Source organism: Mustela putorius, unplaced genomic scaffold (assembly GCF_011764305.1).
Source record: "Mustela putorius furo isolate JIRA1106 unplaced genomic scaffold, ASM1176430v1.1 tig00000117_pilon_pilon_pilon, whole genome shotgun sequence".
Lineage (NCBI taxonomy): Eukaryota > Metazoa > Chordata > Mammalia > Carnivora > Mustelidae > Mustela > Mustela putorius.
The window spans coordinates 2000535-2024988 of NW_025421286.1; the positions used below are offsets into that span (position 1 = coordinate 2000535).

Below are 24454 nucleotides of genomic sequence, written 5' to 3' on the forward strand. Positions count from 1 at the left end.
AGGTGGAAGATATTTTATCATAATTAATCTGAATAACCAAAGCTGGCAGAGCAGGAAAAAGGGGAGAAAAAGAAGTTCAGTGAAATTGAGTTGAGATTTAAGATGGAAGACACTTTTTAATAATTGTCTTGAAGGATGTCCAAGTGAAATTCAGAGCACAGAAAGAACAGAGATACTCAGGCAAATCTGTTCTCTTGTTCAGCCTTTAAACGGTGGGAGACCAGGAAGCCAAATGAGCCAACCCCCTCTCCCCAGTTGAAGATTCCGGAATACAGAGAAGATGCAACCAAAAATACTTTTGCATCCTTCAGAAACTGATGCTCCAGGCCATTCGAGAAGAATAATTTAACATTATAACTCTACATCAGTCCCATTAAACCCCTGCCTAGAATCTCTCGTGATCCTTTTTAAGGAGCTTAGTACAGTTTGGGGATAACAAGCCTCAAAACACTGAAGTGCATAGGGCCACTGCAAGCATAGAATGGCCTCTGTGCCTGGGTGTGGGATGAGGTGAAGGTTCAGGGGGGTCACAGGAGAAGAGGAGAGGTGCCTGTCCATCAGGGTCAAGGCTAAGGGGAATGTGTGTTAGTATGTTTATTTGTGAGATTTGTAAGGGTATGTGTGTGGCTGTGTGTTGGTGATAGCAGGTTCGTGAATTGTGTTTTCAAGACTTTGTGAATGAATGTGTGTTTGTGAGACTGTTTTGTGTGACAGTGCGTGCGCTAGCGTGTTGTAGGTGTGTATCTGTATTTGTGTGCATGTGCCTGTTTAGATGTGTATATCTGGATGTGTGGCAATGTGTGTGACTCTGTACTTGTGAGTGCAAGTGTGCCCACCAGCCCTCTAAGTCCTGGAGCCCGGCCTTCCAGAGCCATCTGTTTCCAATTAGCAGCATCCCGATTGGGAGAAGGCCTGTCCTGGGGCAGCTTCTGAGAACCGGGTGGGCCACCTCAAGCCGCCCAAGTTCTGCTCCATCGAAGCTGAGGCTGCCCCTGGCCAGCATACTCTTGTAGCAACTCAGGCAGCCACACAAAGAGCCCTCTTTCCTGCCGCCAGCCGTTGGAGCCTGGGTCCTCCCCCAGATCATAAACCTGCCGGTGAAGACATTCACAAATAGTTCACCCGCATTCACACGAGCATGTGCAAAGGCTGGAATTCCATTCGCTATAAAGTTTTATTTTATTTTCCTTGGAGAGGGAGGGAGGGGGAAAAGAAGAGTCCTGACCTAATTTATTCTAGGGCAAAATATTGTATTTCATGCAGAAATATACACCTGTACACAAATCTTTGCCTGCTGCTTGTGGGTTCCATACATTTGTGTGTCCACCTGCCTTAGCCTGCCTTAATACACTTAGTACAGCCATGAGTTTATGGCTCAGGAGCACATGCCTGTGGTGAAGACTGGGCCTTCTAAATGATGCGCTCAGTGAAAAATGGATCCAGCGATCTTAGGCCCAGGTTAAACCTCTTTATTATAATTTTTAATTAACACTGATATAGTTCAACTGTACAATGTCTGACATATATTAAGCACTTCATATAAATTGGTTAAATGATTAAATCAAAATTAGATATTTTTAAAAGTGATCTAACACTGAGCAGTGGTTGGAAGTAAGTATTGTGTGAAAGATTCTAGACCACAAGGAAAGGCATGGGCTCAGAGACCTCTGGGTAACTCAGGGGCTTTGGCATGGAATGTTCCAACAATATTTACTTACCTTCAAGTTTCTTCTTCTGGCCCCCCTCTATTTCTCAAGACTTCTTTTGAGATGGTGGGAGCCCCGTGGGTTCTAATTATAGTCAGCAGAGACCGGAGGGGGTGTGAATGCCTCCTTTCTTCAGGAACTGGGTTTCCAGATCCGCTGGATAGAGTGGCTTATTGTCACCAAAAGGGGGAAAGAAATGTCCCAGGCAGGGACTTAGGAGAAGGCTCAGGCAAAAGGCAGGCTCAGGCGCAGCCGGGGTCTACCCGCAGGGGCTCTCTCAAAAGGGAGGGAGGCCTAAAGGAAGCTATTTCACTCCAAGGCAAAAATTTGGGTATTTTTGTTTGGGGGCTCTTATAGCTGCTTTTATACCTCGGGAAAAACACCGACATCGACTCTGCGAATGCTAGTTCATAGAAAGGCCATTTTTAATAAGAAAAGATGAAAACGATTTGAAAGCCCCACAATTTCAGTTGTCTAATGACATAATTTCAAGTACAGTGAACGTGTGATTAAAACATCTTGTTGATTTCACAAAACCATTCAGAAGAGGCCTCGACAAAAGGAAATTGGGCCGAACCCCGAAGTGCCACGTCCCGGCTGCTACAAACCTCTGCGGCCCGGGATCCTAACGGCGGGGACAAGGCGCAGTGGCCGCGAGGGTCAGCAGGGAACCCGCGGGATTCTCGCGCCCCTCCCGGGTTCACACCTGCGGCCCCGCACCAGCTGATTCCAAGCGGGGACCCACCACAGGCCGGCAGGGGCGGCGCGGGCGTCCGCGGCCGCGCTCAGGCGTTGGGGTTGTTTCTCATGAGCTCCACGTCGGCGTCCACCATCTCCCTCACCAGCTCCTGGGACCCGAGACACAGAGGGTGGGCGGTGAGGGAGGAGTTTCTGCCACTCTCTCCGGGTGACACCCCCACCCCCTGTGGCGCGCCCAGAGAGGCCTCCGCCACCCTCCCTCCACCCTACCCGCCTCCACCCGCCCCCTTTTCTAGCCCTCCAGGCCTGGGGCACCTCGGGCGCCAAGCGGGCTCGGAGCGCTGCTGCTCCGGGCGCCTCGCTGCCTCGCCGGGCGGGCCGCCCCTCCCGCTGGGCCCGCTTCGGCCCAGCCCGGCAGCGAGCGGGCCAGCGGAGTCCACCACCCGTAAAGAAAGGCACTTACATCAAAAGCGACCCGGGGTTTCCAGCTCAGCTTCTGTTTCGCTTTGGTGCAATCTCCTTGCAGAAAGTCCTGCGGGGGGGAGGGAAAGATAAAGCTGATGTGGGTCGGGGGCGGCCGGGGCCCGAGTCGCAGGGAGCCCCCCACCCTCCCGCTGCTGTCAGTGGGCGAACTCTTGAGGCACAGGTCTCCCCGTTTCCCTCTTTTCGGTCCCCGCCGGGCACGCTCAGTGCAGCTCCCCAGCCGTAAATCTTGCGAAGGTCGCGTTTAAGAATGCGCCGCACAGACCCGTGAGGATCGTGACAGCGGTGCCGTCCCCAGCTCACAGCCACCTCCTCCTGTCCACCCCTCCCCTCCGACGCGTCCCATGGACGCTTAATGACTTTTTTTTTTTTTTTTTTTTAAACATTAAGTTGTCAGGGACGCTACTGTGAGAACTGTTTCGAATTACTGCACTTCTCAGGCAAGGAGAGGAGTAAATGAGCAGACGCCCCCGGTCGCCCCCGCGCGCCGCGCCGCCGCCGCGTTCCTCTCCCACGGCAGGGCGGGCGGCCGGGGGCCCGACGCCGCTGAGCTCCGACTCTCCCCCAGGCTCCGCGGCGCGGCGGTGCCGGCCCGCAGCGGGCAGGCGCGCAGGGCTGGCTGACCCGGCCCTCCGCGGCGGGGAGCTGGGTGCCCCCTAACGGAGCCCTGGCTAACTCTGGGCCCGCAGAGCAGTTCTTTCCGGGCTTGGCTTAGAGCTTCCCCGACCCGCGGGCGGTTCACAACTGCCGTCCAGCACACGCACAGGCGCATAAAACGAAACTGACGCTTCACAAAGGGATCCTCGCCCTTTCTGTCCAGGGGCAAGATACACCGTATTTTCCATTCTGTTCTGTTCTATCCCCTTCCTTAGAAAATAGTGATCTCGGCCCACTTACTTCATTCACCTCAAGATCCACTAATCCGTTGCAACTAGCAGTTTGAAAATACGGCTCCAGAGAGCAAGCACCCTGCGGCTTCTTCAGCTCCGTAGCACTCAGTCTTCTGCCCAGTGTTCCCTAACTACTCTGATGGAAGATCAAGTTAATTTTTAAACGAACCTCCAGCTCCTGTTCAGGAAGCTCAAGCTGTCATTTGCTTGATCCTTGACTTTCTCATCCTATCTGACAGGGCCTTTGTCTATATGTATGTATGTATATGTATGTATGTATGTGTATATATATATATATGTGTGTGTGTGTGTATAGCCAATGACTCAGGTAGAGTCTGCCCTGCTCAGCTGGGCAGGCATGGAACCGCTTTTAGGAGAGTTTCCATCCATTTCAGAGACTTCCTTAAGAAGGAAACTGTCTAAAAGAAAAGCTACAGGAGAACATTAATCCTGCACCTCAGCCCTCACTCACCCATTTCTTATTACAGGTCGCTGAAGACTGATTTAGAAGAAAATTGGGATGAGAATTTCAGGATGACTTGAAAAAAAGAAAGGGAGGGAGGAAAGGAGGGAGAGAGGGAGGAAGGAAAGAAGAAAGGAAGGAAAAAAAGGAAAGACACATAACTTTGAAGCCGACCATTTGGGGGGGGTGAGATAAACATTTAGCTTTTCCCTGTAGGAATGTATTCATCAAATAGTACACAAGCTGAGTCCTTACAACGGAAGGATGTGAAGGCAGTAGGACAGCCAGCCCAAGTACCCCATCGAGAAGCTATTCTAGTTACACACCATATTAAGGAATGACCTAAAACCGGTGACATCGAGCGAAAGGAACAGATAATGAAACTACAACGAAGCCTGCCCCAGGGATTTTCTTCGGATTCCCTGAAAGGTGGCAGGCATACGGCATTTATGCTGGGAAAGGCCACCAGGGGCTGGGCAGGACCCGGGTGCCCACCTTCACTGCTAAGACTTCCATATCAAAGGGTGTCTGGGTGCTACTTCTGAAGGAACAGTAGTCCTGCCTTCTTCTCACTGTCACTTCCTGAGGTTCCAGTTACCCACGCTCAGCTGGGTTCGGAGCAGGCAACCAGTCAGAAGGTCAGCAGTAGTCTAACCCTATGCCTGCCTCACGCACCTCCCTCCCTCTCGTGACTAGGTATTTTGTCATCTCACATCACCACAAGAAAAAGGGTAAGTACAGTATAGTAAGGTATTTTGAGAGAGCGACACCAATGAGGAAGTGGTGATGCAACATGGAGGCTTAAGTGGGTAGAAGAATAAATGAAACAAGATGGGATTGGGAGGGAGACAAACCATAAGTGACTCTTAATTTCACATAACTTTTATTATGGCATACGGTTATAATTGTTCCATTTTATTATTAGTCATTGTTGTTCATCTCTTATGTGCCCAATTTATGAATTAAACTTTATCACAGGCATGTAGTATAGGAAGAGACATAGTGTATATAGGGTTGGGTGCTATCCTAGTTTCAGACATCCACTGGAGGTGGGGCTTGGGATGGACCCACCTCGAATCGAGGGGGGCTCCTGTACTGTATGCTTGGAGTCATTCCCTAGGAGAGTACAGTCAATGGCCCTCATTCTCCATCATCCATCATTACTTTTTAGGCTTGAATAAATCAAACTCCCAAAGGCTTTGCATTTCACAATACACTGAAGTATTGATTTCCTCTCCAGGGTGTTAATAATAGTAAAACAAGTTATTTCTGCTGCTCCAAACAGTCCATATGCAGGTTCTTCAGGAAAAGTAGGATACAAAAATTAATAAGTAGCAATTAACTTTGCATGGAGCTGGATATAGAAGTGGAAAAACAAATTCATTTACTTCTCTTTCCTTTCCCTAAATAAAGTTGTATATACTTCCACAATACTTCTCTATTTTACTATAAGAGTCACACAGAGATACTCATTCTTCTTCCCCGAAGAGCTGTGCAATGTGGCATCATGAAGCAACACAGCCCTCCCCCAATTCCATAGCAGTTGCACAGCTCAAAGAAACATGGTTATTGTTTAATCACACAACACTTGCTGTAAATCAACCAGCATTGCATAGGATGCAATTCATGGCTCTGAACTTACAGTTAGCAAAACCCTAAAACCCAGTTTGGCTTCAAGTGATCTCAGTAGGCTTGGGAAAGGGAGCTTTGTATTGTAATTATGTTTCCTGTATTTTTCTACAAGTAGCTCATAATATAAAAACAACTAGGGAACTACAATTAAGGAAAAAGAAAAATGGTTTTCAAAAGCTTCGAAACAGACCTTGCTACCATACACTGTAAAAGTATTTCATTGAAACCAGAGACGCACCCAGTTAAACTTCCCAATTTAGTTTTGAGCCCAACTCCTACATTCCAGTCTAGCAGCTTACTTTAACCTTCTGCCAAGGCTCTGTCTCCCTGAAATTTAATTAGACCAAGAGACCTTGTGAAGGAAAAGGATGAGGTTCCATCAAAACAAAGCAGCAGCTCTCTACGCCAGCTGCTACTGAGCTAACATCGAGACTAGTCCGTGTGCCTGTGCTCCAGTCAACTTCAAGGGAAAGATTAGGGACATCCCCGCTTATTTTACACTTTGCTTCTCCTGAAGGACTTTCTTACTTCTTTCTGTCGTGTCCTTTCGAGGAAAGAGACAGTAAATTGTTCAGGCTGCAGGGTTTGGGGACACAGGACCGACGAACTTCCAGGGTGGTGTGGGGAAAGTGTGGCACGGGAGTACACAGGACTCTGGAATGACAGCACGGACATAGGAACACTTCTTTAAATAAAGCTTCCGCCAGCATGAAGAGAAAAGGGACTGTGGAAGCTAGATTCTTACAAGGACATCAGGAATTAACTGCTCGGCTCACAGGACTGTGTGGAGCAATGGAGGGGGGCAGATAAGGTCACAATATAGTTTCCTTTTACATTTCACAAACCCTTTCCACTAGGGCGTGATCAGCTCCCGAGGACGAGAGAGAAGAATGATTCATCTATTTTGTTCTTTTCTTCTTTTTTTGACAGTTCAGTTCCTTCTTTATTTATAGGCTCGAAGTCATAGTGTGACAACAGGAGCAAGAACTGATTAAAGAGAAGATTTTATGTTAAGTTTCCAAAATGGACTTTGTGCACTGGGTGGTCTGGAACTTTTCTTTTAAAAAAGAGACAATAAAGCTCTGGGAAAAATTTAAAGCATTTCTATGTGAATATGACATTTCCTGAACTCTGGCTTCTGGTGTCTTCACTGTTTCCATTGCTATTCCTTAGGTGAGCTATACAGTTTCAACATGTGATTTATTATTGTCAAATTCAATTAGGTTTAGCTGAGCATTTTACAGCAGCAAAACAGCATGAGCAAAGAGAACGTGCATGTCCAGATGCCTGGAGCCCCCTTAATTTTTCTCGGACTCCCTGACTACCGTTGACTCGTCAGACCTTTCGGAGCTGTCCTCTGACAGTGGCTCTGTCTAGGCATAAACCCGACAGGCCCAATGCCAATGGTCCGAGTTGCAAACAGCAGCACGGTAGGAGGGCATGTTTTGCTGCAGCAATTTTTCAGGCTTTCCTGGCTTATGTTCTTGTTATAGTGAACTGATAAAGGGCCAGACCAAATCCTGGAAAAGTCATTAAGCCAGTTCCTGAGCCCACAGTAGTTAACATAAAATCCAGAAAAGTAGAGACCATGCTGTGCCATTATCTTCTACTATAACTATAGTTCCCTTTCCTCAAATCTCCTGGGTGCCTTTTTAAAAATCTTGATCAAGATAACAACACATCTTTAAATTACACTGCTTAGTTTTCTTTCCTCTCACTCCCCGCAATCTTTTTTTAATTTTGATCATTATTTAACACATTAAATGCCTTTAACACCCACCCATCTTCCCTAAAATCTCTGTGGGGAATGCTATTAAATAGATTGATCACACAGGATAATTTTTCAAAGTTCACAGAGTCATGTTCTTTCTCTCCCCCTTTTCACTGTGGTTGCATTGGGAAAATTTTAATATTTATTTCAAATTATGTGTTGGATACCATGTTTCTCAACAGGTCAGCTGTAAGGTTTGCAAAGGACATCTGTTTAGGTGGAGAAACATTTTGAAAGTGTGAGCTCTTTTGGCAGGATGTTGTTAAATTTCTAATGTGCATATTGAAATAAACTGACTCTTGAGTGCTATAAATAAGGAGAAGATGTATGGACAGGGGATGTTAATAAGGAAAACTAAGACGGGTGAAAGCCCTGGTTAGACGTCTTCAAGAATTTAAAATATGGAAATGTGAGTAACACTGGGTATTCATTTCTTTCCTTCTACTTTTCAAAAAAAAAAAAAAAAAAAAAAAGCAAAATTGAGGAATAGCTCAGGTTCCAAGGGAATAAAAGAATGAAACAAATTTGGTTCTTGATCTAACTTTATGCTAATGTGGAGTGAGCAGGAAAACTTTACTCTTGGGGGAAAGGCTTCTTTTTAGAAAGAAATACTAAAAGCAAAACAAAACAAAACAAACTTCAGTAAAATGGAAAAAGCTTTAAAGTTGCACAGAATATCCCAGTTAAGATTCAAGACGAGCAGCTGGGAGTCGGTAAGAATGGGGGGAAAAAAAGAAACCAAAGAGTTCCCCCAGAAAGTTCGCAATATAGTATGTCTCTTACCAGGCAGTTTAAACTCTTACGTGCTCACAAATATATCATTTGATTGAAACCCTTCCGGACAGGGAATGAATCTCGCAGCAGTAAGAAAGGCAACGGCCTTAATAACGGTAACAAACGTTTCCCCCTCTCTTCCCTTTTACTGCTGTATATCAGCACAAATTGAAGTTGAAGCCAGGCCTCTCCTTTAATGACAAGGGGTGATAAGAGACAAGAAGAAAACAGCAGGCTGTCTCGTCTGCTCAGGAAGCTGGACTCAGTGGGACTGTCCATCAGCAGGGGCTGACAGAATGCCGTCAGACCCCAAACAATGCTCGGGCTCAACCTCAGGGAAATTGAGTCAGTCAGCACCGGCTCCGACAGGCGTACTGACAGTAGAGATAAAGTGGCAAAGGGAGCAAAACAGTGTGAGCAGGCCCTGCATTGTGTCCCTGTCCTCAGTTACCCGGGTGGAGGCTGCTGGGAGGCACTTGGCACAGGGTGACACATATGTACCCTAGACTGAAAGCCTGGCAGAGCCCTCACATCATGACCGCTGTCACCCCCACTGGTGGCCTGGCATGTGAGCCCTGCCTGTTACTTAGGGCTCAGGCTGTATACTTCAGTGACCTCCTGCTTGGTGCCTGAGGGCGTCTCTAGGATCCTGTGACCCCTCATTGATCCCATTTTTCTGGGTTGGGGGCCACTTAGTTTCAATGGATAGCATTTGTCATTCGGAATCAGGAGCTATCAGGAGCTACTAAACAAGGGAAAGAAATAGATCTGTCCATGGGTATGTCCCAGACACTACTGGAAAAGCGTACCGAGCATGGCAGAGCTCTCGTGGAAAGTAAATGAGAACATTGTCTTCCTTTGGTGTCCACTTGTATGTCAGTACGGCCTAAGGTGGTAAAAGAAAGTATTCACTGTATTAAGGGAGAATCCAACTAATGGCATTCATAGTGCAGCCGACATATAGACACGTCTTTTCTACGTGTACTCTAAAAATATGGTTAGCATAAAAAGAGAAATGTCATTAGGCAAAAAGGGTTCTAGAAGACACACTGACAACACAATCGTGTGCAGGAAATACAGGACTTAAACACACCAATTTCCTTTTAAATAGTTTTAAAAAATGCTGTGGAGGAAGTCCCTTAAGGCAGACATGCTTGAGACATGTAGAGACGAGGACAGTGGTCCTCTGTCCTTCATGGAACAGACACACAGCTCCATACAGTTCATGCCACGCTGAGGCCAAGCTTCTCCTGCCGCAGGAGGGGAGCAGGGTGCCCTTTCAGCACGGTCCCAACGACTGTCTGGCCATCTGCACCCTCCGGCACCGGGGGCCTGTGCGGCCTGTCCTGTTCCGTCAGGCTTTGAGTGAGCTGAGCAAAGGAAAGCATTTTTTAGAAGCTGTGCCTTATAGCTGTGGGGGAGCTGTCTACTCATGAGTCGGTTGCTTTAAATAAAACCAGCGGTACGATTTGGGGAATGCAGTCTTGCCTCACACACATTGATGAGGCCCTATGGCTTTTTGTATCTCTTCTGCACCTATACTTGTAATCTCAGAGTTAATTTTTGCTGTTGCTGTTAACTTTATGTCTTGATCCCCAGTGCTTACAGGAGTATCAAGCTAGGGAAAGCTAGATTAAGTACTGTAACTGGAGCCCTCTTGGTTCTGATTTCTTCACTGATCTTCACTCTAAGCAGCTGATGGGGGTGGGGTGGGGGGGGGGCTGACTCACAGTTGTGATGCAGAGCCGCTTAATGAAAGGGAGATAAGATTGTTAGTGACCTCAGCATTCCAGGCTTCAAAGCCAGCACCATCTTCGCTGGAAATTACTGGTTGCTCTTAATAACTGGATCTTGGGTGTGAAGATTTACCCATGCTGGTAGGAGGTGACACAAACCCCGAGGAAAGGAGATAAAGCACCTTTAAGCGGACCGATTAAAGACTGTGGTGACCTAATTGGCAAGTGGCACTCTGGAGCACGAGAAGCAGGCGGCCTTGCTTTTGCCATTTAGTACTTTTTACCCTCAAAGCACTTTACACACATCAGCTAATTAAATCTCCAGACAATCACATTCAAAATGCAACTCAAGAGATCCTATATCTGTTTCAGGTGGCTGTTTGCTAGCGATGAAAGCACCATACCAAGTATCAGTGGGGATTAAAGCCCAGCTCTGTCCCACAGCTTATCTTCAGCCTGCCTGTGGCTAGGAGACACCTTGCCACTCGAGGAAGGCCGACTAGGGCCACAGGAGACCCCTGATGGCACCAGGGGAAGGTGATTTTCCATCAGCTTGTTGCCTTTTAGTGTAATAGGAAATACGCCCCACCCCATAGAAAGGGCTCTGCCTTCCCTCTGAATAATAGTGCCAAAGAATATGGCCAGTAATACGAATGCCTCCATAATATAGATTTTTTTCCTTTGGGGTTTTTCTCAATTTATATTGTACCACACACCACTCACATTCAAGAAACTCCCTTCAGTAATCTTTCCTTCCCTCTTTCAATTCATCCATCCATCCATCCATTCATCCTTCTCCCAACCAAAATAAAAATTATATGACAGAGTCATTCAAATGTACACCCCTAGATTCCTTCCAACAGTCATTCCCTCAGTAACTTGTTAAGAAACTCTAGGACTAACCAGGCAGCTCACTTACATCCAAATTCTTGTTTTTCCCTTGTTTCTCTGAGGACTTTCATATTTGAGGAGAAATTAAGACAACTACGAGGACCTTTGTTAGTAAGGGTTTTGAGAGACATCAGGGGAAAAAAGTGTATTAAGACAGATATTTTATTTACCCTTCTATGATTTTTATCTATCCATTCGTTTGGTTTCCTATTATCATGGTTAGTAGAGAGCTTACTAGGCTGCTGCATATGTAACCTGGCAGTCTTTCTTATGTATAAGAGGAACAGAATCCTGTATCTGAACATGTGTATAGAGACATTTAAACAAATAACTTGATTTAATGTCACAAAGCCATCTAGTGGTAGGGTTCTGGACAAAAAGCCAGGATTTCTGATTCTTAGTCCAGCACTCACAATGCTCAGTAGGACAAACTCTCCCTAAAAGTACCATGAGCAATATACTTTATGCTGCATTAATTGAGTGGCACAAAGGTCTCTAAAGAATAAATACTGTATCAACATATGGAAATATCAACCTACTCCAGAGCTAGATGAAAGAGATGAATGGAGAAGAGTCGATACAGTATGATTCAATGCATATGACATTCCGGTATCAGCATGCTAATCGATGGTGATAGATATTAGATAGTGGTTACAGGGGAAAGAGGAGCAACAGGGAAGGTGTGGGAAGAAACTCGTGGGTGATCTTCTCTGTATGATAGGAGCAGAGCAAACATGAGTGCATCTATTTGTCAAAGTGGACCAAAATATATAGTGAAGTGCATGTCACTGTATATAACTTAGGTCTCATGAACAAAGGATTCTTTGGCACCACCACCAACACAGAGATATCAAGGGACAGAACCTGGCTTGGTATCATGGCTTAACCCCATAGCTGTGTGACCTTGGAGGGCAAGTTTCTCAGTGTTTCTGAGCCTCAGATTTTAAACCAGGTGTAAAATAGGGAAAGCATCACCTATCTTGAAGGATTGTGAGAATTCAAGATGACATATGGAATGTAGCTAGTACTATTTCTAATTTATTTAACGCTGTTAGGGCTAATATTGTTGCTTTTATCACTAAGGTATAGGGAAAGCTATCCTTTTAATTTCTTATAGTAACATCATGGATGAAAATGTAATCTTTTTAAGAAAGATTTGATTAAGGGCGCCTGGGTGGCTCAGTGGGTTAAAACCTCTGCCTTCGGCTAATGTCATGATCCTAGGGTCCTGGGATCAGGCCCCGAATCGGGAATCTCTGCTCAGCAGGGAGCCTGCTTCCCTTCTTCTCTCTCTGCCTGCCTCTCTGCCTGCTTGTGATCTCTGTCTGTCAAATAAATAAATAAAATCTTTTAAAAAAATCTGATTAATTAAGAGCACATTGGGGGAGGGGCAGAGGGAGAAGGACAGAGAATCTCAAGCAGCCCCTGTGCTGTGTAGAGGCGAAAGCAGCGTTCAATCTCATGACTCTGAGCCAAAATCAAGAGTCTGATGTTCAACTGACTGATCTACCCAGGCGGCTCAAAAATGTAATTTTTTCGGGGCACCTGGGTGGCTCAGTGGGTTAAGCCTCTGCCTTCGGCTCAGGTCATGATCTCAGGGTCCTGGGATCGAGCCCCGCATCGGGCTCTCTGCGCTGCAGGGAGCCTGCTTCCTCCTCTCTCTCTGCCTGCCTCTCTGCCTACTTGTGATCTCTGTCAGATAAATAAAGAAAAAAAAATGTAATTTTTTCAAGTGGGTTGTCTTATAGTGTTTCTTTCATGCTTTCATGTTACTTCAACCTTGCATGTAATCCGACTTCTATTTTTAGATCATTTTTTGAATAATTGTAACCAGAGTATGCAGGATTTTGTATTCTACTTTTCCCTAATTATTATAAATGTTTCATATGCTCTTGATTGTTTCTTGCCAAATGTTTACAGTATTAGAGCTGGGACGTAGCTGTGGACAAGACAAGGCCCTTGCCATGAGCTTATGTTCCAGTCAGGGTAGACAGTCCAGAGTACAGGAGATGTGAGTAAGACCATGTCCGCTACTGAGAGTGTTCGACGAAGACTGAAGAGGAAGCCAGCTGGATAAAGAGTGGGAAGGCTGGCTGGAGAAGGCCTTCCCCAATAGGTGACATGTGATCCAAGATTTGAATGACAAGAAAAAGCCAGTCCCATTAAGTCCTGAGGTAGGTGGGTCTCCCGGGGACACCACAGGTACATGGACGGTAGGGAGCAACACCCCTGGTCTGAGGGGCAGAGAGAAGGCCACTGAGTCTGGACAAATTGAATGAAGGGAATCAGAGCCCAAAAAGAAGTTGGAGAGGGTAAAAAAAAAAAAAAAAAAAGGCCAGACCATGCCTGGCCTGCTGGGTAATTCCTCCCATGGGGCCCAGGCCTCTCCCAGCAAAGCCATGTTTTTGCAAGACTTGACTCTCTAGTATCTGCATCTGGTCGACCACAATCATATAGCTGGCTAACTCAACTAGTTCAGAAGTCTGATTTTCAGATGCCAATGTAATTTTTCCAAGTGAGCTTGGGACATTTAGCTAAATGTTTAAAAGGGTGGCTAAGGGACTTTTGCCGGGCATGCTCCAACCCCTTTCCCTCCCTAACAGAGCCGCCACTCTTTAATGTGTTTGTGCCACCCAGCCTAGAAACATCTGGCCACTCTTGAAGGGATTAGGTCCAGGCTACTGCAGTCAGGAGTCAGGACTCTGCCCAGCTGGCCCTGTAGGACACAGGGCCCAGGGGACTTCCCGGGGCCAGAGGGCAGGAGCCTGGCCTCCTGTGCGGTAGAAGGGCCAGACCTCTTCTGGCCGAAGGAGGACACGTTTGAGCTCCGGAGGGCGGCGAAGATGGTGCCCCACCCTTCACTTCCTCCTGTGTGAGCAGAATCCTGGTCAGACTGAAACTGTCCCTACCAATTCCCCTTTTTGGAAGGCACCTTCTTTTTCTCCACTCGTTCTCAAGAGAATGGGACACAGCACTGAAACATGCTGGAATTTTCAATTTTTTACCAAAGTCTAAGTACATAAAGGTTCACTCATCTACGTAGAAAGAACTTGGCTTTGCTTTAAAATGCTTAGTCCTGGGGCACCTGGGTGGCTCAGTCTTTAAGTGCCTTAAGTCATGATCCCACGGTCCTGGGATCCAGACCTACATAGGCTCCCCGCTTGGCGGGAAGCCTGCTTCTCCCTCTCCCACTTCCCCTGCTTGTGTTCCCTCTCTTGCTGTGTCTCTCTGTGTCAAATAATAAATAAAATCTTGAAAAAAATAAATAAAATGCATAGTCCTTTATCAGCCAGCTACGCACAATACAGATTTGGATTGTGTTCTGAGCCACTAGAAGCCTCAGGCCCTAGGGGCACATGCCCTACTGGATGTTTTTACAGGCTCCAGGCTAGGCCGGAGCGGGGCTGCCTCAGGAGGAGAGGCCTCGAGAGAGGGGAGCATGTGAGGCGAGCAGAGAGAAGACTCACCGAAGGACTGGATTTGGAGGAAAGAGGATTTATAGGGAACTCCTAGGATTTTGGCTTGAATGGGGACCTTTCCATCACTTTCAAAGACATTATATGAATTTACAAATGCTACCAGCAAAGTATGAGTGTAACTTTTTATCACAACACCAGCATTAGATTTTATCTCCTTTTGAAGAAAGCCCTCATTTTCGTGATTATGAAACAGAGACTCTTTGAAAAGATTACTTTTGTAAAATTACCTGTGTTCTCTTATATCATTCCATGGAACACACTGTCTTGTTTTGGATCTTGATTTGATGCCAAAGCCTCTCAGCTGAGGAAGTCTGGTTAACTCGGAGAAAGGAGCTCGGTTTCCACAGGCCCCAGCTGTGTTCGTGTGAAAGGAAGGAGAGGGAAGGCAGCTCACCTTCTTCCATGACCCCTAGCTAGGGCCTAGCTTCAGCTGTGCCTTAGGATGTGTAAGGAAAGGGTTAAGCCACCCTGTGTCCACTAGGCCCCACCGACATGGTCCGCTTTTAATCTGTGGCTTGTGGCAGGAGGAAGTCCGAGAGGTGGCCTTTCACATGACATCATAAAAGCCTGATTTATCGCCAGCCACCAAACATCTAGAAAATCATAACATCCTTTCAGGAAAATGCAGTGGAAAATAATCAGGTTGACTTTGATGAAAGCTTTGGTGGGGGCTCCAAGTGTGACATTCTGCACAGTAACCCTTGGCAGGTGCCCTGTTTGCAGTCTGAGCAGCCTTCATGACAAAGCCCCGCGTCTGAGCTGCATGGCTGCCCACAGCGGAGCAGGGCTTTCATGTCCACAGATAAAACAAGAGTTTGGTTCGCACTCTGCCAGCTTGCCTAAAATAACACCAGAGTGTATGTGAAAATGCTCTGGGAATAACAGCTCTATCCAGATGTGAGGAATTCTCGGTTATGGAAATATCAAGATCCTACTCTTTTACCAAACCTGCAGCCATGGTAGCAATGTCAAATGCTGCTGCTTCCTCTGCTGCTTCTGTTGACTTGCTCTTCTCCCCTTTCCTAAGACCACCTTCAGGACACAACTCTGCAGTCAGAACTTTTTCCTATGTAGTATTTCCAGAGCAGTGTCCCCTGTGGTGTCATTCTTAATATCTAAGGGAGCTAATAAGTGATGATAGAGATGACACACTCCAAAATCAAGGGGTGAATTCCTCAGACCACAAGAAATTGTTCCCAGGAATGTTTACATCTCTGTGCTGTTTCTCCTGCTCAGTAAGTTGACAAAAGCACCAATCAGGAACCTCATTTTCTTTGGTGTGCATGATGTACTCTGCAAATAAACATAGGAAAGAGGGACAAAGATAGAGTACTGGATGGTTCTAGAATTCTGGCCACATCAAGTCTATAAAAGCTCACTGGCATAGAAGGTAGGCCTATCTTTGCAGATTGACATCAACACAGAAGGTCCTGGGATTCCTGAGCCTTGGGGAAGAGAGGTGTTCTAAAGATTGGGCTAGGACTGACAAGGGCCTAGTCAGGGTTGAAAGTCTGGCAAAAATGAAGACTGGGACACAGTTCAAAGTTATGTTCACTTTGTTTTACTGCGACACCTCAATTGTGTTGTACGGAGACTTCATAGGATCAAAGACTCAACATCATTACGCAGAGCCCCATGAAGGTTCCCAGAAGGTTGGTGCTTGGTGGAGGGAGGAGCCCCCAGTTTGGAGGAGCTCAGAGCCCGCGCCCCCACACTATCCACCTGAGAATGGGCTTCCTACTGCCGCATCACCCGGCCCTCACCGCCACCACTGTCAATTCCTTCAGTTTGATTTCTGAACTGGAAAGGCCTGCCCAAACCTGATTGTCCCAGGATTTTGTATAGGAACCAGGATGATGTGGGAGCTAGCACAGGGGTGAGGCCTAGCTCTGGTCCGGTCACCTGAGTTCTTTCACTTGAGCTTTCCTCATCTGTCAATGAGGGAAGGGAGGGACTGGAAGAATTTTCAAGGTCCCTTCTAAGGCCCTGCTTGCTACTGGGCTAGCATAGCTGGTGCCTGCACAGGGCTGCGTTCCTTACATCAACCTTTAGGGATCCTGTGTGGCATCTCCTTGCCTAACGACGGCTCATTGTCTCGCAGAGGCTGCAGCAGAAGCAGTGGCTCTCGAGTTCTGCTCTAGCAGGCCTTGGTCTGGCTTAACCTCAGCACGGTTCCAGGTATAGCCAGGCAGTGGGGGAGCTGGTGACTCAGTGCACAGTCAGATGGCAGAGGCCTCTGCAGCCCAGTTGCACCTCTGCCCACGGATGCTGTGCCCACAGAGCTGGAAGGCTCCACGCAGAGGGTACTGGTTCAGAGGCAAGTGACCCGAGGAGGGAGGCAGGATTTTGGGTAGTGGTGTGCTGCACCTGAGGCCCAGAGGGAACTAGGGCTTCAAACACTCCCCAGATAAGCATCCCTGGACATTTGGGGAGCCTCCTACAGAGCCTGCCAGACTGAGTGTTTCAGCTCTCTTGTGGCTGTAAAACACATACTGGCAGTATCTTATTGCCCAGAGCCGTGCGTGTCACTGCGGCGCTCGCACAGTAAATAAATACGGTGAAAGTGGGGGATATACTTCCCACCGATGAAGCTCATCACCAGATGGCCTGCCGTATGGAGTGCCACCAGGTCAGGAAGCCTCTGCTCAGGGGGCTCCTACGTGAGGTGCCCTCTTCAGTGGGTCGGGGGCTGCCCCCACTCCCCAGCCCTGGCCCTTTGGGACTCAGCTGTGGAGGGCCTCTGGCTGCTGTTCACTCAGAATGGCTCTGTGCCCATGACTAGCTTTGGGGTGGGAGACTTGGGGAGATCTCTGAGCCGGCAGTAAAAGCATCTGTTTATTGGGCCCCTTGTCTGAGCTATGCACCAAGAAGCACTTTACATACCTCACACTGTTAAACCTTCTAGCAGTCCTGTGTGCCCCACAAGGGAAGGGAGGCTCTGGCAGGCGAAATGACGTGCCCAGTGTCCATTCATGGTAGAGCCTGGATCCAAAGCCCAGTCTCTCAGACTCCAGCCCAGGTAATTAGCCCATTTCTCTAAACTCCCTCCCTTCTTCTCCATTTAGTAAGTGGGCTGACAGCTGATGTGTACAACAATCTGTCAAGTCATGCATTCCCATCGAGCAGATGCCCTTGATGGGGACAAAGTCCCACCCTGGAGAACTTGTTGAAGACATAACAGAAGGGGACTATCCTTGCCCTCCATCGAGGTCCAGAAATACTGAAACTGCTGGTTAGACTGCCTGTGTAGGTTGTACAAAGAGCAGGTAACAGAAGTGGAAACCCAAGTCAGAACAAAAAGGGGGCATACCAGCAGATACCACTTTGCCATAAGCACATGGCTCTCAATGGCACCCTGTGAAGGAGTTTAATGCAGCCGTGGAGTTTACAGCAAAAGTGAATTCATTGTTCTTCTTCAGTGGGGGGTGGTGGTGGAAGGTTTTATAAGAGGGTTGAAGATAAAGTATTCTGTTTTGGTTCCTATGGTTAATGTCATCTAGAAAACACAACTCTCAGCTAATTAAGCACCATAAGGAATGGTCATGATCATGGACTTTGTAAGCAGCTGAAACATAGACCAGAGGGCAATTTGCCTGTGGAAGGATTCTTTTCAATCTGTCCCCCCCTGCCCCCCTGCCACTACTGGGCTGTGAGATTCTCATAGACGTTCCTCAGCAGAACCAGGCTTTGGGGTGGAATCTTCTAGGTACTGTTGGCTTTCTAGGACCACAAGCAACAGTGAGGGACACCTGACATGGGAGTTCTGTGAGTTTGGGAAACTTCCAAATGGACTTTGCTCAGATCTGGCCCCCTCGGAATACCCTTTTCTAAAAAAAGACTTCAACTCATAGAATTCACAAGAGTTGTCTGGTCTTACTTATGCCACCACCATGACCGTGACTAACAGAAATACAACTAGTCCTCAGGGTGCATACCTTTTCTGTTTCAGGGTCTGGGTAGTGAAAGAGATCGCTACTGGAGTGGGTCTGGAGAACACGTGTATCTAAAGACTTTATCCAGATGGACTTAGTTCTGGAGTTTGGACAGTGAGAGCTCAGAAAGAGGGAGATGCCTAATTATCACCATCATGATGATAGTAACAACAGTAATATTTATCACAAAACAATAGCTGTGTAGTGCTTTACTATTTGAAAAGCATATTTTGGCCTATTTTTTTTTTTTTTTACATAATTCTGGCAACATTCAGCCATCCACACACTCAGTAGCCATAATCACCTGGCCTTTGAGTGGCTCAAGATCCTGTAGTAAGAGACTAGCGAATTCGTGGCGTATCATCTGGTTCGTGCCACAGCACAGAGTGGGCCAGAGCATGTGAACAGAGGGGAAGCCACATGAGTACAGAGAGGAGGCACAGGGTTGAGACCTGAAGAGGGACAAGAAAGGGGAGGAGAATGAGCATTGTGGTGGCCTTAAATGTGCCCTGGGGTAAGCCTGTCCCTGAGGCACCTGCATAAATCAGTAATGGGAGGACTCGTCTTAACATGGTTCCTTTGGAACCAGGAAGAGCTACCCTCACAAAGGGCCAGAAGAGGGGACCGCAGCCCTTCAGGGACCAAGGCTCTCAGAGATCTTTTCAGAGTAAATGCTCCCTGAGCTGGATCGTGAACCATGAGTGGGACGGAGGACAGCAAAGGGCAAAGGTAAAGACAGTGTAGGTGTCAGATCAGGAGCTGAAGTGCACAAGGGGGTTACAGAACCTTCTGTGACTTGCAGGTTGGGATGGCTGGGGCAGCGTGGTGTGGAATTCCCCCCTCGTGCTGGCTGTGGACCCCAGGTTCACAGTCGGGAGGGCTAGTTTAGCATGACGGGCAGAGCTGGGCCTCAGCGGAATACCAGTACTGACTGTCACTCACTCCCCAAGCCTCAGTTTTATAATTTTAAACCTGTTACATTCTATCTGCATGTAATAAAGATCGGAGATACCGCAAATGCTTAGAACAGTGCCTGATGCTGGGCGGGCTCTCCACAAATGGCGACTACTGTCAGTGTGTAACACGAAGGCTCCATCGGGGCCTAGGGCGTCTAGCAGATGCCTTGGAGGCCATGCCAGGCCTTGGAGCTGGTTCTCCAAAGTGGCTGCCCGGCACTCCGCCGCCGACACCTCATCAGACTGTTAGTTCCCCATAGCCTGTCATTGTCTTGCTTGTCCTCATTTATTTAAACCGTACCCCTGTGAAAACACATGGGACTTGGGGGCAGAGAGACTTAGGCTGACAACCCAGATTCATCAGTCCAAGTGGGGGAAGCAGCTCAAACTAAGGGCCCTGTCGTGATAGGAGCTGGCTGGTCAGAAACCCCCGAGGTGGGGTGAGGTAAGCTGTTACATGTGGCAATGAATCCAGGATGTAAGGATCGATAACTTTGTCAAAAAGATCCCTGGATATATTTCTTCATCTGGGTACTCATCAGACCCTCTGCCTAGGGGTGGCTTCAGGGATCCACTTGGGGAACCTGTTGACCACCGAGGGGCTGGTGATCAGATTGGAGTCATTTTGGGGCATCTGGGGAAAGGGATGGAGGCCAGAGCAGCACACACAGACTCTGTGAGGAGTTCCAAAGCCCAGAGCCCAAGAGGAATCCCTCGCTCACTCGGGTCCTCTTCTACATGTAGGCACCCTGGAGTTTCTGGAAGAGTAGAGTGAGACCCAATACTGTAAGATTCTGTGGGATAACCTAAGTCACTGTCACCAAGTTAGCAAAAATAAATGGAGGCCAATTAATAGCACACAGATGGTGCCGCAGGGTTATGGAACAGAGGAGGTCTTTTAGGAGAGAAGATTTACCTTCTCCCTCTCAGAGGAGGGAGACACTTCCCCCATGGTCAGGGCAGCTCACAGCCGTGCCTGACTCGAGCCTGTGGCAGAACCTGAACGGCCACTTTGATCTTTATCGGGTGACTCAGTGCTTCTTGCACCACCATCCCTCTGACTGGAGCCCTGGCAAGGGCGCAGTATGCAAAGGAGGCACAGAGGGGAGAGGAGGAACAGACGCATTAGCCATCCTGGCACATGAGCTCAGGTCTGAAGACTCAGAGCATCACGCTTCGGGGGCCTGGTGCTCCCAGCTCATTTCTCCCGAATGGTTTCTCTCTCTGCTACACTCTTCTCTCTCCTTTCCTTCTCAAGGAGCCACTTACAGTAGAGGCTTTTCAATATTGGCCAACCTTCTGTTTAATACTGTATATATGTCATGGGGGCTCCTTGTACTTCTCTGGCTTACCCTCATGGAGGGGAACTAGAAAAGCTCCTAGCAACTCAACACATCTTTTCCCCCAAAATGATGCAAGACACCTTAGAAAGTTCCTTAGCACCCAAAAGAAGGCCCTGACCCCACCTGCCCCTTTGGGATTTCCTGCCCGTTCTTGCTGGTTACCCGCTAAGAAGGGACGCCCCTGGCCCTCTGCACCCCACATTGCTCTCTCCTTTTGTCCAGTGCTCTCTGCGTGGAGGTCATGTTCTGTAGACACCGGCGGACAGTGGCAGGCTGCATTTCTCTGAAATCTGCCTCATTTCAGCTTATTTCCTTGTCATCAGTTCTGTAACTGTTCTGGCCTGTGTGAAATGGTTGGTTCGGTGAGGGGGAGAAAATACATTTCTCCTTTTATACCTTTAAAATACCGCCCTCTCCTCAGGTGAAGGCCAACCTAGCCTCGTGCTCTGGGCTGGAGAACTGGGTTTCCGGTGACCATAATCTCGAGTTATTAATGAAGTGTGTTTATTCATCCTCATGAGTAGAAACACAGTGTAATATCTTGACTTAATAGAACCTGCCTCATGACCTGCAGGTAGTGTCTGTGTGCCAGCTGTGCCAGGCCTGTCAGGACGGGGAGGAGCTGGGGCCCAGCAGGGGCTGTCCCTTGAGTCCTACAGGAAGTCACGGGGCTCAGTGGTGCTCGGGGCAGGATGACTCTGATCCCAGTGCACACCAGGAGCAGCCAGCCAGAAGCATCCCCTTACCTTTGCTCCTCACGTAACACCCCTCCTCACTCGGAGCTTTTCCTTTTCTTTTTGCGATTTAATTTTTTTCCTCTTTTGGAATAGCTGCTTATGGGGGGGACTCCTCAGGGGCTTTCAACCACTGCCTCTGGCCTCTGGCCATGAAAGAGTGGACACAGCTACATCCTCGGGGTGTCTTCTGAGGAGGTGGGCATCAGGCAGATCAAGCTGATACTTTCTTTCCTTTTCTTGATCTCTACCTTTCTTGATCTCAGTTTCCTCAGCGAAATCAGTGTTCCTCAGCAAATTTGTGGATTTTGTTTAAAGGAGTTGGTGGGATCCTTAGCAAGGCTGAATGAATCAGAATTTCCAAGGGAAGCTGTCCTAGGATCACTTCCTCAGATCCATATGCATTTTGGGGTCTTACTCAGTTTGGTGTCGCTGGGACCCAGCCCACTTCTGGGTACACAACAGGCATAATAAGGAAAAATGGACTCTCCTTAAATTGCAGCCCGACTGTCCACAGTTCGGCTGGACATTTCCATGTCTGCCCTACCCGGGGAGGTTCTTTTGCTTTAATTACTCCCATCACCAAGTGGCTCCCAAGTTGCTTAAATGAGGCAAGTGAAGCCTGTAAAAGCCCCTTTGAAACACTGAAAAGCACAAGGAAGAACACCCTGGAGGTGAGCGATCCCAGAAGACCACATCCGGATTCTGCCTCAGCAGACCGGCTCCCAGGACTCACAGGCCCCTTGAGCCCCCAGCTTCCCCGGATGCCTATTCTCCCAGCCCGAGGCCCAGCCCCATGGCAGGCATCCTGCTGGGTCCTGACTCTGTATTTCTTCCCTGCTCCCCTGGCAACCTTGAGCTGCTCCCTGGATACCCTCCAGCTGTGCAGGCCAGGCCTGGCAGGCCCACGCCCACAGCACCAGCACTTAGCCTGTAGCCTCTAGGATGACATGACCAACTCTAGGAAGACCCTCCCCTGCCAGGTGAGACCCCCCCAACCCCACCTTGAGGGTGTTGAGGAAACATGTGAGTTATGGTATGCACGTGAGTGCCCTTCAGACCTGGGCACGCACACTATGACTGTGACTGGTGGCCTGTCAGCAACACTGTTAAATTAGCAACGTGACACGCCCTGCCGGGCTTCCAACTCTGCCCTCAACATGGCCCCCAAGCCTTCTGCTTCTCTCAATTTCCAGAAAAGGGCCATAGAGCAGCTACACTGAACTCCCCGACCAGCTCAAGACCTTTCACAGACTGCCCTTTGCTCCTGCTTTTCTCAGAGCCTTGTACTTGAGCCTCCCGCGCTCGGTGTGTTTTCACGGTACCACTGCTGCGTCGGTGCAAGCCTCCAGGACCTGCACACACATGTGGGCATGGCCCCCAGCACCGGCCGGTGCCCCAGCGTGCCTCCGTGCCTCGGGCCACCACTCTTTCCGCGGCCACGACTCCTGCACACTCACTCTGCGGTTTCCGTCTACTATAGCACCTCATTCTCCCAGTCACTTTAGGTGCTAGATATCATCTCCAGTTTGCAGATGAGGGAACAGAGTACCCTGCCTGAGATCACAGAGTGCTGGCTGGGTGTGGAGGGCGATGAGCTTCAGCTTCTGGCCTGCTTTACTCCTCAGCCCTTTGCTTTTAGCTATTGAGCTTCTTTCCCCCAGTTGGGTGAAAGAAAGTTCCACGGGGGCAGAAATTGTTCCTTGCCCATGTGCAGGGACCCACGCAGTATGCAGGATGGCCTCCTGAGCACAGACCCTCCCCTTTGGAAGTTCTCCCCTGCTTCTTTCCATCACGGCATCCTCTTAGTGTCCCTTCTGGCCCTCTTCACAGCTTGTAATTACTTTGTCAATTAATTTATTGTTCTACTGTCAGCCTCCCTAAAATGTAAGCTCCACGAGGGGCAGGATGTGCCTTTCTCATTTATCTCTATCTTCAAGATCTAGCACTGTGGCTGGCACGCAGGATGCACTCAGTAGCTGTTGGATGGATAGAGGAATGCTTAAAATGAAGTCAGTGTATTCCCTTCACTATTCCTATTGCATTGTAACCATCACCATCCCCTCCCCCACTAAGAATTCTGGTCAACTTTAGTTTTTTTTCCTCTACTTTGCCCACATCATTTTCAAATATATTGCTCTCAGATTTTCCTTTCATAGCCTTCAGATCCATGTACTTGGATGGCGACAGTCCCCGCTCCCTTCAAAGACCAGTGTCTGCCTGGCTCCAGTGTCCCTTATCTCCCTGGGATGCTGCTCATTCTTTCAGAAGCTCTTTGGGACATTCCTTCAATTAGAAAGTTTTATTAGTTGCTAAGTAAAATCCAAGTTCTTCCTCTGACTTCTAAAAACTTTGACAGTTTGATCTCAAGCTACTTTTCCAGTTTTACTCCCTACATTCAGGAAAGGTTGGACTGACCAGGAAGCACACACATACTCAGGTCTCCCCCACCTTTCTGAATCTAGAAATCCAAAGAAGAAGCATTAATCTCATGCTGATCATCACATTCCGGGTACTGCATGCTGAAAGTACACAGCTAAACACCTCGAGGCTGGAGAGGGAAGGTTAATTCACAAGCGAGGACAAAGAGAGCTGGTGGGTCTCAATCAGCCTGCCTCCCAATCAGGTCTTGATGGCTCCCTTGGACATGGGAGGTCAGGCCTCCTGCCCCTTCCCTGGCCTGGCCAGGTGGGAGCTGAGTAGGAAAGGACTTTGCAGGGGCGCCTCGGTGGCTTAGTCAGTTGAGTATTCGACTGTTGGTTTGGCTCAGGTCATGATTTCCTGGTTGTGGGATTGAGCCCTGAGTCAGGCTCTGTACTGGGTGTGGGGTCTGCTTCAGATTCTCTCTCCCTCTGCCTCTCACCCACAGTCTCGCTCTTTTTCTCTAAATAAATAAATAAATAAAGTCTTTTAAAAAATAGACTTTGCATAAAGGTGACAAGACCTAGTAGGGGAGCTGAGCAGG

At 48.2% G+C, this 24454-nt stretch overlaps 1 protein-coding gene across 3 annotated transcripts in view; it reads right to left on the bottom strand.

The window, feature by feature from the left end:
- Positions 1-2107: 2107 nt before the first annotated feature.
- Positions 2108-24454, bottom strand: part of GMDS (GDP-mannose 4,6-dehydratase) — a 614085-nt gene continuing 591738 nt past the window's right edge. For 2 of the 3 annotated variants that reach the window (XM_045089644.1, XM_045089647.1), the window contains 3 exons: positions 6402-6527; positions 2869-2937; positions 2108-2554 (listed from right to left, as the gene is read on the bottom strand). In XM_045089644.1, coding sequence (XP_044945579.1) covers positions 2492-2554; positions 2869-2937; positions 6402-6527 — 258 coding nt within the window. In that variant the 3' untranslated portion in view covers positions 2108-2491. The remainder of the gene's footprint in view (positions 2555-2868; positions 2938-6401; positions 6528-24454) is intronic. The other variant, XM_004753606.2, reaches the window with a different exon arrangement.